We start from the raw sequence: 17463 nt of genomic DNA on the forward strand, positions 1-17463 counted from the left end.
CTCCAGAAAGGCTCAGTGTTGAGGAATGGGTCAGTGGTTCCAGTGAAATATCAATTCAGTATTCGAGCGCTGTCTGACATTGGTTTTCGGGGCGCGCGCTTTGGATGTTTGCGTTCATGGAACTTCTTGACCTGCAAACGTCCTGTAATAATGTAGGAACCACTCGTTCCTGGACTCTCTCGTTATAGTGTTAACGTCAGAAAGTCAGTTAACGTTAATAATAAGCTACATGGCTGCAGAGCAGGGATTAGGGTCCGGCTAAAGAGGGCACCACACAGGCCCGCGCTACCCAGCCTTCTTGTGTCCAACGCCAGATCACTATGCAACGAGATGGATGAGCTGGCGATGATCATCGAGGCAAACAGAAATGCTAAAGACTGCTCGCTGGTAGTGATCACAGAGACGTGGCTGCACTCTGGGATTCCGGACGAAGCTATCATGCTAGCGGGCCGTACAGCACACCGGGCCGACAGAACCGGCAACTCCAGAAAGAGCAAAGGGAGGGGGGCTCTGTATCTACTCTAATAACAGCTGGAGCACCGATGCCACAGTGACTGAAAGACACTGCTCACTAGACCTGGAGTTTGTCACACTGAGATGCCGACCCTTCTACCTGCCGCGTGAGTTCACGGTGGTTTTTGTCACAGCTGTTTACATTCCACCCAGTGCTAATGCTAGTGTCGCTGTGGACATCTTGCAAAGTAGTGTGAATAAACTCCAGTCCACCCACCCATATGGGATCTTTATTGTGGCAGGGGACTTTAATCATGCTAACCTGCGTACTGTCCATCCCAAATTTTACCAGCATGTAACATGTCCAACCAGAGGTGATACAACTCTGGACCATGTTTACAGTAACATCAGAGGGGCATACAAGGTATCCGCTCATCCCCATTTAGGGCAGTCTGACCACCTGACCCTCTTTCTCACACCAGCGTACAGACCTGTGTTTAAGAGATCTGTGCACACAGTGAAACTAACAAAACTGTGGTGACCTGCTACTGCGACTCCACAACTGCAAGACTGTTTTGAGCACACTGACTGGGCACTTTTCTCACAGCAGAGTCTTGAGGGTTACACCTGCACTGTTCTGCACTACATTAAGACCTGCATTGACAACGTCACCGTCGAGAGACAGGTCAAATGCTATCAAAACAACAATCCATGGATGAACAGGGAGGTCAAGCTGCTGCTGAAAAACTGTGATAAAGCCTTTAGGGCCGGGGACATAGAATTATACAGCACCGCCAGATCCAAATTAAAGACAGGCATCAAGGAAGCAAAAGCGGCCTAAAGGAGGAAGATCGAGGGGCACTTTAATGAGGGGAACCCCCGGTGCGTTTGGCAGGGAATCCAACACCTCACAAATTTTAAGGGTTAAAAAACAAAAACAAGCCCAAGTACCAGCAGCAATTTGGCCGAGGAGCTCAACTATTTCTTTGCGCGCTTTGATGTGAATGGGACCAGGACTGAGTCAACATCGGCCACACCAATAACACTCTTGCCCACAGATGCCCTGACATTCTCTCTGAGCGCAGAGGAGGTCAGGAGGGCTTTTCTTGGTGTGAACCCCAGGAAGGCTGCCAGGCCCGACGGGATCCCTGGGAGAGTGTTGAGGGACTGTGCCGTCCAGCTGGCTGAGGTATTCACTTCCATCTTCAATATCTCTCTGTCTACTTGTTCCATCCCCAAGTGCCTCAAATCTGCCATCATTGTGCCGATCCCGAAAAAATCAGCTGTGAGTAGCTTCAGTGACTATAGACCAGTGGCCCTCACTTCCACTGTCATGAAGTGCTTTAAAAGACTGCTGCTAAATCACATAAAAGCTTCCCTCCCCTCCACACTGGACCAGCACCAGTTTGCCTATAAAGCAAACAGGTCAACCGCGGATGCCATCAACACAGCCCTGCACTGTGTGCTGACCCACCTTGAACATCCTGGCACCTATGCAAGACTGTTGTGTGTGGATTTTAGCTCTGCATTCAATTGCATCATCCCTGGAAGACTGGTGTCCAAGCTACTCGGACTGAGCATCAGCACAAACATCTGCAGATGGATCCATGACTTCCTCACAGACCGTCCCCAGTCAGTTCGTCTGGGCTCCCAACTTTCCTCTGCTCTCACACTCAGCACTGGGGCCCCCCAGGGTTGTGTGTTGAGTCCCTTACTCTACATCTTATATACTCACGACTGTACCCCAGCTCATGAAAGCAATACTTATATTAAGTTTGCGGATGACACCACTGTAGTTGGACTTATCCATAATAAGGATGAGTCCGTCTACAGGGATAAAATCCAAAAACTCTCCATCTGGTGCTCCACCAACAACCTGTCTCTCAACACCTCTAAGACTAAAGAGGTGATAGACTTCCGTAGGAAGAGGACTGACCTTGCCCCGGTCTACATCAAGGGAGACACTTTGGAGAGGGTTAAGGACTTCAAATTCCTGGGGACCTACATCTCACAGGACATCACCTGGGCAACCAACACTACAGCCCTTGTGAAGAAGGCTCAGCAGCGGCTGTACTTTCTCAGGTCACGTAACAAAATTAACAAAATTTCGTTGTTATATGCAATGACAATAAAGGCAATAATAATAATAATAATGGCTAGTTTTACTTTCTTTGCCATTGACATCCGAGTGATCTGACAGAACAACAAACTTTCATCTGACGTCTGTGAAAAAGGGATGCGCTCGACCAGCTCGCGCGTCTGTGCCGCTGCACGCTCAATCCACTGCGTGTTTTTCTCTTATCAGTTCGCGCACCACAGATAGACTTTACTATATTTAGTTTAATATTCCAGTAATGAGATACATTTACTTCATAGACAGCCTTCTTTTTTATCCCCATTATATGTTGTCAGTGTTTCTTTGTCTGGACACAGACACTGTCATCACATTTGTAATCAGAAACCCTGAGCAAAAAGAAAGTTTAATAACTAATGTATTTATTTCCCCCGTATTTGCGTGATAGTAAAAATACTTGATTATTAGCACTTTTCTCTTTGTACTTACAGGTAAAAAAAAAAAAAAAAAAAATTAAGCACATTTTAAACATGTTGATTTTGAGCATTTATTTAGTTTTAATTGCAAGAATTACAAAACAGAGAAACTGAATTGTAAAAAGGTTTTATTTTGATTAGCTCCATTTGTTTTTTATTATTACAGCTGATGCATCAGTGATGTTTTATTCTCATTGTCTCGCACACTCAGGCAAATTAATCACTCCATCATTACAGGATTGTATTAGGGGGATACTACTGTCTGTTAAATATTTGCCCCTCTGACATACAAAGGTGATTCTGTCCTCATGTGGTGAGAATATCTTTTCCCGTCCACGCCATCGCAGCTCTATACCTCTTTTATCCATTTCCTCCACCGTCACTGAACAAGGCTCTGAAACAAACAACATCTCACTGTCACTGTTACAATATACAGTACATTCATTGATTCATCAACACAGCCTATAACTACAAGATTACATCAAACTTACAAATAATAATAACAATACTGTTAGAAAAGACTCACATGTCTTTGTTGTATAGGGTGTCATATACTGACGCTTTTGACATTTCGTCTACATCCAACGCACATGGCACCCTTTAGCGTCAATTTGACACGCTCAGAGCTTTGTTCGGTTATGGGTAGGTTTAGGTCTGGGGTAGGGTTAGGGTTAGACCGCTAGGAGGCGCCTTCTGGCCCATATCTATCTGCGTCTCATATTGACGCTAAAGGGTGCCATGTGCGTTGGATGTAGACGAAATGTCAAAAGCGTCAGTATATGACGCCTTGGATGAGATCGGGCTGAGTGTCCATACTTACTTAAACACTTAATATTCCCACTCCATTCGCCTTGTTCACAGGTCAAGTATTTGGAGTAGGGGTGACGCTGAACCAGTGTGTATTTATTAAAGCAGATGTATTCAACTTTATCCCCTGAATTGTATTCAGGTTTTGTCATTTCTGTTGTATCTCCAGAGTCCACTTGTGGTGGAGGCCCACATTTTTCTGAGGGCAAAGCAAAGTTATTTATTTATTTTTAAACTCTTTTTAGATCACCAAAGAAGACAATAACATAGAACATGTTATTAATGTAATACACATTATTAATATGAGAATTTGTGGTCATTTTTCTAAAATGCTTTAAAATGTCTTTCTGTATTGAATAGATCTGTGGATTTTTCCATAAAATATATTAGATCTAAATTTGAATCAAAATTGCGTTTATCCATGTAAAATTCACTCCCACAGTGCTAGTGCGTAGCTATGCTGTTGCTAGGTTATTCTGGGTGGTTGCTAGGATATCTTCTTGGCCCAAATCAAGAGATATGATGTGTCGATGAATTACATACCAAAGTTGAGCATTTACTTTAATATGAGCAATAGTGATGCTTGCAAACACTGCTAATAAAACTAAACTAAGTAAGCATATAACCTTACCTCTTACACATTTGGGGAAAGGGCTGCTCCATTCTCCATTTGGCTGACAGGTGATTTCTCTCTGTCCTTTTAATATCAGCCCTTGTCCATTGCATGAAAATATTAACTTGTGTCCAGGTTTGACTGAACCCTCAATATCAGGGAATCGCTTTATTTTTAAGTCTTCCACGGTTGTGTTTAGAGAACACGTTGCCTCTAGAGAAAGCAGACATTTGATCACATATTTATCCACAGAGAAGCTTTATGTGGCCCTAACTTGCAGTGAGTAGTGGTTTAGCATAACAATTACATTTTTAACATATGATACTGCCCAAGCCGCATCACAGCCAAGAAAACTTGAGTAAAAGAAGGAGTATACATCTAACCCTAACAACCTCATGAATTTTTTTATATAACACCCTAAGGTGTGTTAGCTCGTGTGAGATTTGTGATACAAATAAATAAATAAAACAAATTACATTTTTCCACTTAATTCACAATCATTCTCAGCTGTTGTTCATCATGGATCTAGTCATTTTTTACCCATTATATAAGTAAATGTGATTCTAGATTCATAACATTTTAAGTAACTCTTTTGTGCAGAAAAACATTCCACTCCATTTTCCATTTTCACAGATCCATCTACTGGAATTTCATTATATGGCTCAGTGCACTAGAATTTCTTTATTTTTGTACACATCTTTCTCATGTGTCCAAAATTTCTCAAGAAAAAACTATATGTGGAGTCAGATACATTATTTAAAAATGTCCTCATTAATAGCTTCATATGCACTCAGGTGTGTACATTATACTTAGTGTCCCTACTACTTTATTTAAAGAGTTGCTATCATAATTTTGTTTTGCGATTTCACTGAGGATTATTGTGACCATTTTTAAATCACTCAATCCTTTTTCTCAGATTAGAACTTTTTTACAAGAAAGGAGTATAGCACAATGGCACCAAAACACTCATTTTATTTTGATTCTAGAGAGCATTGATTTGATTGGACAAAAAACTGTGTAGCGCAGGATGAGTCATCCAGCATACAGTATACCAGCAAGCTGATAATGTTTATTATTACAATAACATATTAATCTAGTGCAGATGGACAAAAATTACCAACACTCAAATTATGATTTCACAGGGTTTTTGATTTATTTTATAATTATTGTTGTCAGTATGGCAAACTTATCTGGGGACTTGATGTTATTCCTCTTGATTGTCAAATACCTTTTATCGTAGTTATATTATTAAAGTTACCTTTTATTAGACAGTTCATAACCAATCAAAACCTTACCTTCACATGTTGGTGTTTCTTCCCAAGTTCCATTGCGGCAGAAAACTGTACTCTTCCCATTCATTAACAATGAGCTTCGACATACATATGTTACACTAGATCCATGTGCATAAAATTCTTCAGGTTTAGATGGTATGAATGCATATTCCACCTTTGGAGGAATGTTACAACTGACGCCCACTAAAAAAATAAATATGTTAATGGAAATTCATGAAATCCAGTAAGACTGAGATTTACATCGTCAATAAATAGTGTCTATTTTCCACTATATGCTGTCGCTGCTCCACAAACATGCAATAAGAGTTTGAGAAGCTCACCCTCACAAACTGGTTTCTCCCATGTACCTCTGATACATGTAATGAAGCGCTGAGTTGATATGAACCCTGGATCACATTTCACTTCAGCAGTTCCATGAAGGCTTTGCTTTAGTTTTCCATGGTGAACACTGGGAAAAGCTCCACATTCTTCCTCCCCTGTAAAGACAGAAAACAGGAAGCACATTTCAGTACACTATCATTCGTCTAACACCTGAGACTGACAATAATAAAACTCACGGATGCACCGAGGTTCTTCAGACCAAGAGCCTTTGCTGCATGTCACTGAATCCCACCAGTTCCCAGTGAAGGGTTTATAACCCGTGTTGCAGGTGTAAAAGATTTCTTCTTCATTGGAGGGGTGGCTGTATATCAACCCGTTTTCCACGGATAGATCACGGCACAATCTCTGCTTTGCTGCGAGGAAACAGTTTAAAAACATAAAAATTCTGATCTCATATGTTTTGAGTCGTCATTATGCAGACGTATAATGATTTGATTGAATATTGAAAAAATTCAAGATAAAGGCAGTATGACTGAGAGAAATTCAAAGACAAAAACGAAAACTTCCAAGAAAGAAAACTTCCTAACCCTCACAGAAAGGACCATTATTATCCCACCCCTATTTCAAAACTGTGAACACAATGTTTTTACATTCTTTACAAGTGTAACTGTCGTAGGACAGTAAGAGCTGTGCGTGTAAACCTCACTCCCCTGGCCTCAAGAGATGGACTAGCAATTAACACTAGAGGCTGTGGTCTTTAGAGTCCTTGTTAGTGTGTCTGTCTCCCATGCCGGAGTCCCCGGCTCGAATCCAGCAAGGAGCCAGTCGAATAGGACCAGTTACACATGTACAATATAATCTGATATGACCTGTCATGCAGTTCACTATCACTGTTTCACCATCAGCGTATGAAGATTTTTAAACTGGTTTCCATATTTAATGTTTTCTCTAAGACATTCTGAGAAGCACAAACATCACACAATGACACAACTGTATATATTAAATGCTGAAGTACTTGCACAACTAGTCAACACTCTCTAGAGATAGTTAAATGTTTTGGGAAGTGCATATAATATAACAATTATGTTCAAATCAATTAAATCTAAATGAAAAAGACATTTAAATAAATAACAACAACAAAAAGAACTTGCCTTATTGGCCACAATTAAAGAAAAACAACCAAAAGACGAAGCCGAGGAGTTTCACAAGTATCATGGTCTATCTCTGATACTCTTGTCTGCTTGGGGATCAACAAGTTAATCATTTATTAAAGTCAAAGAGAGGGTTTTCTAACACCGGACCACTCTGTGCACAAGCAATATTTACACTGTTCGCTCTTGTTCTTCTTGGATCAAATCATAAAATATATTGTGGTGAATTAATCTGTCGGGCATTGGAAATGAGTGAGATTGAAGAAGATTCACAACACTTTCAAACTTTTAAACAAATATTTAAAATGTAGCGTCTTTATTCTGTTGCATTTAATTTGGAGAATCATCCAATCAGAATGAAGTAAAATCAAAATTCTCATAATTTCTATAATAATAGTGAGAATAATAATAAGTGATAGTAATAATAAATAAAATCAATTATAATAATCATTAATGATACAAAAATCATACCAGTGCATTGCCGTAAGCCTGTCCATTCAGTCTGGGAATTACAGGTGATTTGTACAGGCTGCTCTGGTTCAAACCCAGGACGACATTTATATCGTATTCTTGAATTGATGTTGTAGTGTGTTCTCTGATCTCCCACAATCTCTGCATTTGGGATGTTTGGTGTTGCACACATTTTTACTGTAAAACAAAAATATCCATCATTCTAATTTGAATTCATAATATATGCACAAATGTAATATCAGCCCATACCATCACACAGTGGTTTTGGTGTCCATCCGTCTCGTGTGCATGTGGCCTCTGCTGACATTTTATCATATCCAGACATGCAATAGTAATCTTTTTTTACTCCCAATTTCAGATCTCCCCAGAAGTAAGATCCAGGCCTATACACATGCTGGTCATGTGGAACTTCACATCTAATTTCTGAAACAAGATTTACATTATTTTAATATCATGCGGTAAGGTCAGCACTAAATGCAGAAGTGTTTCTCTATAATCTTACCCGCACAAACAGGCAAATAATCCCACTCTCCATTCTCTCCACATGTAAATGAGTTGATGGTTTCTTTTGTTTGAAAGATCCAGTGTTTTTCAGTGCAGGTGATCTCCACACTTTCTCCAGCTCTGAAAATAGTTTTCCCCTCTGGGTTGATCTTTTTTACTCCGAATGTGGTTGACTTAAGCTCACAAGTTACTTCTGCCCAAAACAAATAAGGGTAAGAAGAGATGAAGCATAAAAAATGTGTGAAATGTGTGTGTCTTTTGGGGAAAACAAATGATTCTGACAATTTACTTTTTTATTTTTTTGTATCCTAAAATAGGAAAAAATATAGCTTGCCATAAATAGAGTACATTTTGAATAAGTCCCTAAATAAGTATAAGCACATTTTCTATTTTGAGAACTTTTATATATATTTGCTAAACTATTATCTGGAAATTAAGCAAGCAATTAGAAAGTAGTTATTAGTAAGTCGGTTTTTTTAGCTGATTTTGTAGTTACCAAATAATAATGCTCAGCAAATGCTGTTGCCTCATGATTTTCCCCAATAAAAAAAAAAATAATAATAAAATAAAAAGTTGATTAAAACCTAGAAAACGACATCAGTTGGACACTTTCTAGCATCACAGGAAGAAAGTAAATAATCTCATTCCATTTTCTCAACTTTTTACAAATATTGGTGTGTTGACTCCTTTCATCATTTAGAAAAAAGATCTAACTAAGATCAAGCAAATGTTTTCTTGAATGCTTTGGAAATATAAAATTTTAGTTTATTAACTGCATACTTGCTTTATTTTAATATTCAGTTTTGAATTTAAGGTTAATGGCTATCTAATTTAAGAATGTTTCAGTGTGAAGAGTTTTTTTTTTTTTTTTTTTTTTTTTTTTTTGCATAATGAAAGCTATATGGATATAATAATTTTAGTGTTATTTCACATTTTAATTGTTTATGTAATATTGGTGCATAACCATCACATTCTGGGTTCAGAGTCCAGCCAAATTTAGCACATCTGGGGATTCCCTCTCTAGGTTTGAACCCTTGTGAACATGTGTATTTTAATATGGCATCTCTCTGGTATTCTTGCATTTTCTCAACAACATCACCATTTGATATATCTGGTGCTGTGCATGTTATCTCTGTGTGAAAAGCAAGGGGAAGAGAAATAGTTAAATTATTTTGAATAAAGCTCAGAAATCTGTGATCATTGGGAGAAGATACAAACAAACAAACAAATAAACAATGGAATGAACCTTTGCACTTTGGAACAGGGTGACTCCATTCGCCCATCTCTGTGCAGTGAATGTCACTACTTCCGTCTATCTTTTTGTCATTAGATACACACTCAAAGTGAATAACATCACCATAACTTCCCTCCTCTGTAATCTTCCAATCACTTTCCAATCATAGTAACAACAAGCTACAACCCAATTTTCCTCAAAATGAGTTTATAATATAAATTGGTCTCTATGAGCAGGCGACAGAGAGAAAAGTCTGAAGGGACCGTCTGCCTGAGCTCACAACAGGTTTAGCAAAAGAACGCAAGCATCTTTGCTAGAGAACACAGAAGTTTTGCAAGGGAACGCAAACGATTTGAAAAATATTTTTTTCTTTCATCCTAAATTGTTTCCACCACCATGTCCATTTAGGGCCTTCATACATTTCATACAATATAAAGAGAATAAAAGGCATAAAGCACATTTACCCTTTCTCGCAAGTATACAACACTGTTGCTCAAAACAAACTCAGACCCTGATATAAGACTAAAATCACCATTTGCTGTGACCCCTGGGTGACTGCATTTTATCTCTGTAGAAATCAAACAACGACACAACTGTGTATATTAAATGCTGAAGTACTTGCACAACTAGTCAACACTCTCTAGAGATACAGTTAAATGTTTTGGGAAGTGCATATAATATAACAATTATTTTCAAGTCAATAAAATCAAAATGAAAAAGACAATAAAGAAAAACAACCAAAAGACGAAGCCGAGGAGTTTCACAAGTATCTTTGTTGGTCTGTCTCTGATACTCTTGTCTGCTTGGGGATCAACAAGTTAATCATTTATTAAAGTCAAAGAGAGGTTTTTCTTACACCAGACCAAACAATATTTACACTGTTCGCTTATGTTCTTCATAAAGTATATTGTGGTGAATGAATCTGTCCCATAGAGCATTGGAAATGAGTGAGATTGAAGAAGATTCACAACACTTTCAAACTTTTAAACAAATATTTAAAATGTACATGTAGCATCTTTATTTTGTTACTTTTAATTTGGAAAATAATCCAATCAGAATTAAATAAAATCTAAATTCTGATAATTTCTGTAATAATAATAATAATAAATAATAATAATAATAATAAAAAACATTGAACATTCTACATTTTCTCTAGTCATGTAGGACTGATTTCAATTTTTTTCACCTTTCTTCTGAATAGGCAGCCATGTTTTATTGAAAGCCAATTTTGCCAGCAGTGAATCTATACCAGTAAAACCTGTTCACTTTCACTGTTTCATCTTCATAATATGAAGCTTTCCAAACTGGTTCTATGTTTTCATATAATATCCTCTCAACGACATTCTGAGAAGCACAAACAAACATTACACAAAGATGTAGTCAACACTCTTTAAAACAACTTAAGGTCATTTAAAAGTGTTGGATGTGTATATAATACGAATATCATTCTACTAAAAATGATTGAACTCACCTTGACCTTGCACAACAGTAACAGAAAATAGAAAACAGGAAAAGCAGATGAATTGTACAGGATCTCTCATTTTGAACTCTCATTTCACAAATGACTGTAACTTGTTTTCTCACTCTGTTTGTATGATGGGGAATCAAAAAGTGAATCATTTACTAAGTCAAAAGGAGGACTCTTTTATACCAGACTACTTTGTGGTCGTGCAGAAGGATATTTTGTTTAAAATCCCCCTGTAGTCAATAACTGTATCCCTTAAAACTCATCTTTGATCACAAAAATGACATATACAATTATTATTTTTTTTTTAATCCTGTGATTTTTATTTATTTATTTATTTATACCTTAAAATAGCTTGAATGTAACTCTACACCCTTGCTTCATTTGCTTTCAAGAAGAAAAAAAATCTAATTGAAAAGGACATTAAGATGAATAACATTAACCTCAGAAATAATAGCTTGCCTTCACTCTGCGCACAACTAAAGGAAAATCACCAAAAGACAGAAATTCTCATTTACAGTTCACATCACAAGTAGGTTTTTTTCTCATCTGGACAAACCAAAGGACAAGTTACCCTAGACAAGTCAAACTTATGTAACATATAAACAGGAAGCAAAAAGAAAGTTCCAAAATATTGTATGTGTCCACTGCTGTGCTTTACAGGTTAAACATGTTAGATTTAGATTTTTTTCACTGACTAGTGTTCTTTACATTTAAAGAAGAACATTATTACATTAATGAATTAATGATTCTTTCATAATACTTATGTTACTAAAACATACATTGAGGTAAAAGAAGAGTTTGACCCTTAAATAATCAATATGTGCTTAAAAAAAAGAAAACTGTTGTTGTCTCCAGATGACCTAGATTGCCCTCCTTATCTCACACTGAAAAAATAAACAAATGTTTGTCTTTTTTAAACCGTAAAAGCTGGATGTCATTTACGGGATCTTACAGTGTGAACTTTTGGTAAACATTGAAATGTTAAACTCAAAGGTCTTTAACTTTATAAGTAAATGGCTGTCATGTGCTGAGTTTTGGCGCAATCAATGAATAGGATCAACTTCTTCTTCTTTTTTTCTTTTTTTTCTTTTTTTTTTCTCATTTTTTTTTTCGTTTATCCTAAATGTCAAACTAAATATTATTTGAGACATTTTATGTTCTGTTCAATTTCAATGAGGTTTACATTTTTGGCAATGCTGTTTCCAAAATTTGTGACAAATAATAAAAACCTTGACATGTGATTTCATTATATATTCATGAAAATGAATTTGATAAAAAAAAGAAAGCAAGAATGAGCAACAGGGGTGTAAATTTAGCATACTATTAAGCCTCAGTAGATGCTATAGTAGTAGTAGTTGTAATGACCGAAAAACATACTAAAATCAAAAATAATAATAAAAAAAAATAATATTTGGTCATATTTCCTTATCATAACTTTGATAACAGTGCTGAAGGTTACAATATCAGTGCTACAATATTAGCAAAAAAATTTAAAGCAAATGAAATTTTACTTGTCTTATTGCCATGCTGCATTTAAGGAAATTAAGAGGTTTAAATATTGGTTGTTTTTCTTTTATTGAGAAGTTTAAATATTGATTGATTTTATTCTAAGTGAGAGTAAAGTATTGATGAAAATATGATCAGTTGTTGCAGGTGAAAATTCTGAAAAAGTCTGGTGCTCGAGCAGACATTACAATTTAATTAAATGATTTATAGAATGGACAGTTTTGCTCTTAGTTAGAGTAAATAATTCTCAAAAAGCATAAATGAAGATATGATTGTTTGTCTGAAGAGAAAAATGACTGGTTGACAGAGCCTGTCTGATTTTTTGAGGTTATTTTGTGCAAATTTTTGTTTTATTGATTCAATTTTCAAACTTAGTAATTAGACTGATTCAATTAGAATTCTGTAATGCTGAGGCAGGGACGAAGCAGAGATATGCAAGCACTACTTTATTAACAAAGCAAACAGGGAATCCAGCTCAGGACAGGAGCATGTTACAGCAAACAACGACTGACAAACCACAAGAGAAACTCAAGGGCAATTTATACACAGGCTAACAAGGTAACAAGGGGATGTTGTAAATTGTCTTGGGAACACACAAGGGTAACCAAGGGAACTAACAAGACACACCTGCGGAGACTGATCAAATTGAAAAACTATAAAGAATTACAAAACATGGCGCAAGACAGGAAATAACACAAAAGTCCTTACACAAGACAGGGGAACACATGCTGGGATCCTCATGACATTACCCGCCGGGAAGTTCAATTAACCAGACAGAAAGTTCAGGTACGACCTCTGCGGTCATGTCGAGGCAAACAGGAAGTTCAGGTACGACCTCTGCAGTCGAGGCAAACAGGAAGTTCAGGGACGACCTGTGCGGTCGCGTCGAGGCAGACAAGAAGTTCAGGTACGGCCTCTGTGGTCGTGTCGAGGTACACAGGAAGTTCAGGGACGGCCTTTGTGGTCGCATCAAGGCTGTCAAGAAACTCAGGGACAAAAGTGGGCTCTGGAGCGGACTCATTGGCTGAAGAGCAATGTGCGGCCCAAATACACACAATGGCCATTGTCGTAACAGGGAGTACCGAGAACAAGGGAACGACCTCTGGGCCGGACAGCGCTGGCACCTGCAGGCTTGAAAGCGCTGAGGCCAGTGGGCTAGATGACGCTGTTCTAGGGATGCCGGCTGCATGCACTAACATCAGTGGTGTGTCCTCCAAGCTGGATGCCAGTCTCACTCTCATAGAGACCACCTTAATGGCTTCATGTGCGACGTTCATGGCGACCGGGAACTTTGGTGTGTCGTCCATGACGGCTGGAGGTTCAGGCGTGGCGGCCATCTTGGCTGAAGACCCAGGTGTGGTAGCCAAGATGAGTGGGGACTCTGGCATGGTGGGTACAGCATGAACCTTCTCCATGACACCCACCTTAAAAGCTGAATGTAATATTCCAGAGTCCAATTAGGATCATGCAAAGGCACTAGGACAGGAAATAACACAAAAGTCCCCACACAACACAGGGAAACACAGTGTCATTGATCATGAAAATTTTATTAATTTAATACGTTTATTAAAATAAAATATTTTTTTATTAACGAAACAAAAACAGGAAACCAGGGCAAATAAAGAAGCTCAGGACAGGAGCATGTTGCAGCAAACAATGACTGACAAACCACAAGAGAAACACAAGAGCCAGAGAAACAAAGGCTGGGATCATGACAAATACACAGCTACTTTTGTTTGGACGTCAATGGAGGAAGATGCCACATTAATGCTGCCTACTCATTGGTGTTATTGGACATAATTAGAAATTGGACATGAACAGCCTCTCAAGTTGTACATTAGTCAAGTCAAGTCACCTTTATTTCTATAGCACTTTTTACAATAAAGATTGTATCAAAGCAACTTCACAGTGATAACATGAAAATAATACAACAAAGTTTGTTTCTAGAAGAAAATTGCATCATCGTCCACCTTAAGTAAGGCAGATCAATAATATTGTTGAATATTAAATGTCCCCAACTAAGCAAGCCAAAAGCCAAGGCAACAGTGGCAAGGAACCAAAACTCCATCAGGAGACAGAATGGAGAAAAAAAACCAATTGGGAGAACCCAGGCTCAGTCGGGGGTCAGTTCTCCTCTGGCCAACGACCAAACAGTGTATGATTATGATCCAGGCAGCATTACAGGTCAGAAATCAGATTGGATTAGGAATGGGAAACATTTCTGGGAAACTCAGGCTGGCAATATCAACAGTAGCAGTCAGTTTCGGCTGTTGTTCAGCTGAAGTTAGTTCTGTGTCAATTCAGTTCAGTTGTAAAGATCATAAATTATTAAGTTTATCTATAAAGCAGCTCTGAAGAAATGATGTCATCGTCCAGCTCAGTTCAGTTATCATAAATTGTTCAGTTCTCTAAATTGTTTATGTCTTAAGGACTTTTTCACTGGTGCATGTGCAATAATTGTTAAGGTTTAGTAAACCAGTATGAAAAACATTGTTTAAACCCTTTCCAATAAAGATCTGTACAGTTTATCTGGATTTTACAAAATTATCTTTAAAATACAGTATCCTGAAAAGGTGACTTATTTTTGCTGAGTTTGCATAAATAAATGTTTTCCATAAATAAAATGCATAAATAATGCAAGAAATATGTTGAACTAAAATCCACACCAAAGTCACTATAATTACTTACATGTTTTTAATCACAAGGGTCTTTAAATGAATATTAAAAGATAATAAATACAAACAATTTCTTTAAGATTATTACGAACGGCTCAGAGACTTGCGTTGAACATCCAAATGCAGCTTTATTGGGACAATCCAGAATCATAATCCATATAACAGGCAAAGGGTCAAACAATCTAAAAAAGCAACAGGGTCGAAAACACAGGCAAAAAGGAAAATCAAGAATACGGGAAGATAATCAAAAAACCAAGACACAGGAAACCATGATAACGCTCAGAAATGCAGTGTAACAACATACAAGACTTCGCAACGAATGAGTGAATACACAGGGCTTATATAGGTAAGAGTAAATCAAATAATAACACACAGGTGAAAGTAATCAAAACACTAGTTATTCCGAGCAATGGATTATGGGAAAAGTAGTTCATGTTGAGAAAGCAGATGGAAGTAGACGTGTCCTCTGAGGGAGATCATGGGCACTCCAGCTGGTGGTTGTGACAGAGATAATATATAATTCTATAAGTAATATTTGTAGCTGAATGAGAATGAGATACAAGCTTGAGTGTGTCTCTCCGTCTTCATAAACATAATTACATGCTGAATTTTTACATTATTAGGCCACTGAAAATATTTAATATTCACCAGTTTGGGTTAGCAGTAGTCATTTTATATATCAACATTTAGTGCTTAAAAACATCTGAAAGTAAATACTAGAAGTCATTCTTAAAATCGAACTGGGTTACATTACCTCAACTACCACTCTAGTTTATTTTCAGTTATTTTGTGTATCACCTGAAAAAAAAAAAAAGGAAATAAATGTACAGAACACCAACATGACTAATTCAGATTGAAAATGAGAAACATTACTCACAACTTTTGTCAATCTGAAGATACCCATTAAAACACGACACGTCCACATATGCTCTCATCTCACTTGCAGTATTCCATCCAGCCGTACAGTTAAGCCTATACTTGTTAGCATGCGTTATATAGACCTTTTCTGTAGGGAGCTGTAGATTGTACTTCTCAACTATGTCATCAATTTCACAAGGTCCTATGACAGAGACATCATCCAGTGAAAAACAATACAAAACAATTAGAGATTTGTTTTTACAAAAAAGCAAAAGAGAATTCATTTGTAATTGAATGACTCACTCAGACATTTCGGAGGAGTCTCCCATTTTCCATCCACACACTTATAAGATTCCTGTTGCTTGTCCAGCACATAGTAAGACTGGCAAATGTACGATACCTCTGTAATCACATTTTTTTCCATATTGACGATGTTGTAGTCTCCATGTTGAAGATACGGAGGTGTTGGACAGATCCCACCTAAACAAAACAAAAACAAAAATTACATTCATATACTGTACATTTTTGAGCAGCATTTAGTGTCCGCGATTATACTAATAAAAGTCTTGGGGCAGCCTTTGACAACAAATTTCTGTGCTCCTGAATGTTTCTGGTCAAAGCATGATCTCCAGTCTCTGAGTGCAAGTGACTGTCTGTATGTGTGTGTGTGATTGCGCTTCATGCACATTAATACAGAACGGTGATTAAACTGACTGGAACTACCTGTGCTTTACACTTTTGAACACACACCTTCCAGCCAACTAGGGGTGTGTTTTCCCGTACAACGACGTAACTCGCTACTTAACTACCATAGTACGATGCATCGTTGAATAAATCAACTAGCTAGTCACGACTGTTTCCCGAAATCTTATTGTCGCAAAGTGGTCGTTCAACCATGTTGGTTTATGACGTCACACACGAGGTGGAGTAATAACTTCTTTTAATAAATATGTTTGAGATCGAAATTAATACTAGATGGTTTGCTATAAATGACAGACATAGCATGAGGACTATTTCTCATTTTTCTCATGTGGACGTAAATGTTTTTTTAAAAGGAGGAGGAAAAACTTTATAAAAATACCTGTGTACGTGTGGACTAGGCCTAAGGGTTCATTTACACGACATCATTCATTTACACGACAATGACGTTTTTAAGCCCTGGAAATGCAAACTTTTGAAAACGGGTTTTAACATGCAAGTTTTAGAAAATGATATGGTTATCGTCTCAGCGTAAATTACAAAAATGTGAATTTGTGAAAATGGTGATGTCATGCGCAATTGCACATGCGTATTAGATGTTCAGTTTATAGGCACATCGTTTTTCTTTACAATCTGACATCGTCAACTACTGGCCTGGCACGGTTTTGAAGTGTGACTGGGGATCATTTTAAAAATACGCATGCACATGAAGTAACCACTTTCACAAATGCGCGTTTTTGTAGTTTACACCAAGACAATAACAATATAATTTTCAAAAACGTGCACACTGAAACCCGTTTTCAAAAGTTTGCCAGTTGTCGTGTACATGAACAGTCAAAACGAATAAAAAGTTCCCTTTCA

The 17463-nt window shown here is 37.5% G+C and overlaps 1 protein-coding gene across 1 annotated transcript in view; it reads right to left on the minus strand.

Annotated features, from left to right (window-relative positions):
* Positions 1–17463, minus strand: part of LOC309475408 (complement receptor type 1-like) — a 179455-nt gene that overhangs the window by 150588 nt on the left and 11404 nt on the right. The window contains exons 11-27 of the mRNA XM_082138169.1: positions 16207–16383; positions 15923–16105; positions 13568–13802; positions 9409–9551; positions 9127–9294; positions 8161–8355; positions 7908–8081; positions 7659–7835; positions 6273–6449; positions 6036–6191; positions 5719–5898; positions 4442–4636; positions 3824–4009; positions 3197–3397; positions 2197–2400; positions 1465–1601; positions 290–482 (exon numbers count right to left, since the gene is read on the minus strand). Coding sequence (XP_081994295.1) covers positions 290–482; positions 1465–1601; positions 2197–2400; positions 3197–3397; positions 3824–4009; positions 4442–4636; positions 5719–5898; positions 6036–6191; positions 6273–6449; positions 7659–7835; positions 7908–8081; positions 8161–8355; positions 9127–9294; positions 9409–9551; positions 13568–13802; positions 15923–16105; positions 16207–16383 — 3081 coding nt within the window. The remainder of the gene's footprint in view (positions 1–289; positions 483–1464; positions 1602–2196; positions 2401–3196; positions 3398–3823; positions 4010–4441; positions 4637–5718; positions 5899–6035; positions 6192–6272; positions 6450–7658; positions 7836–7907; positions 8082–8160; positions 8356–9126; positions 9295–9408; positions 9552–13567; positions 13803–15922; positions 16106–16206; positions 16384–17463) is intronic.

This window comes from Leuciscus leuciscus (assembly GCF_965113295.1).
Source record: "Leuciscus leuciscus genome assembly, chromosome: 15".
Taxonomy (NCBI): domain Eukaryota; kingdom Metazoa; phylum Chordata; class Actinopteri; order Cypriniformes; family Leuciscidae; genus Leuciscus; species Leuciscus leuciscus.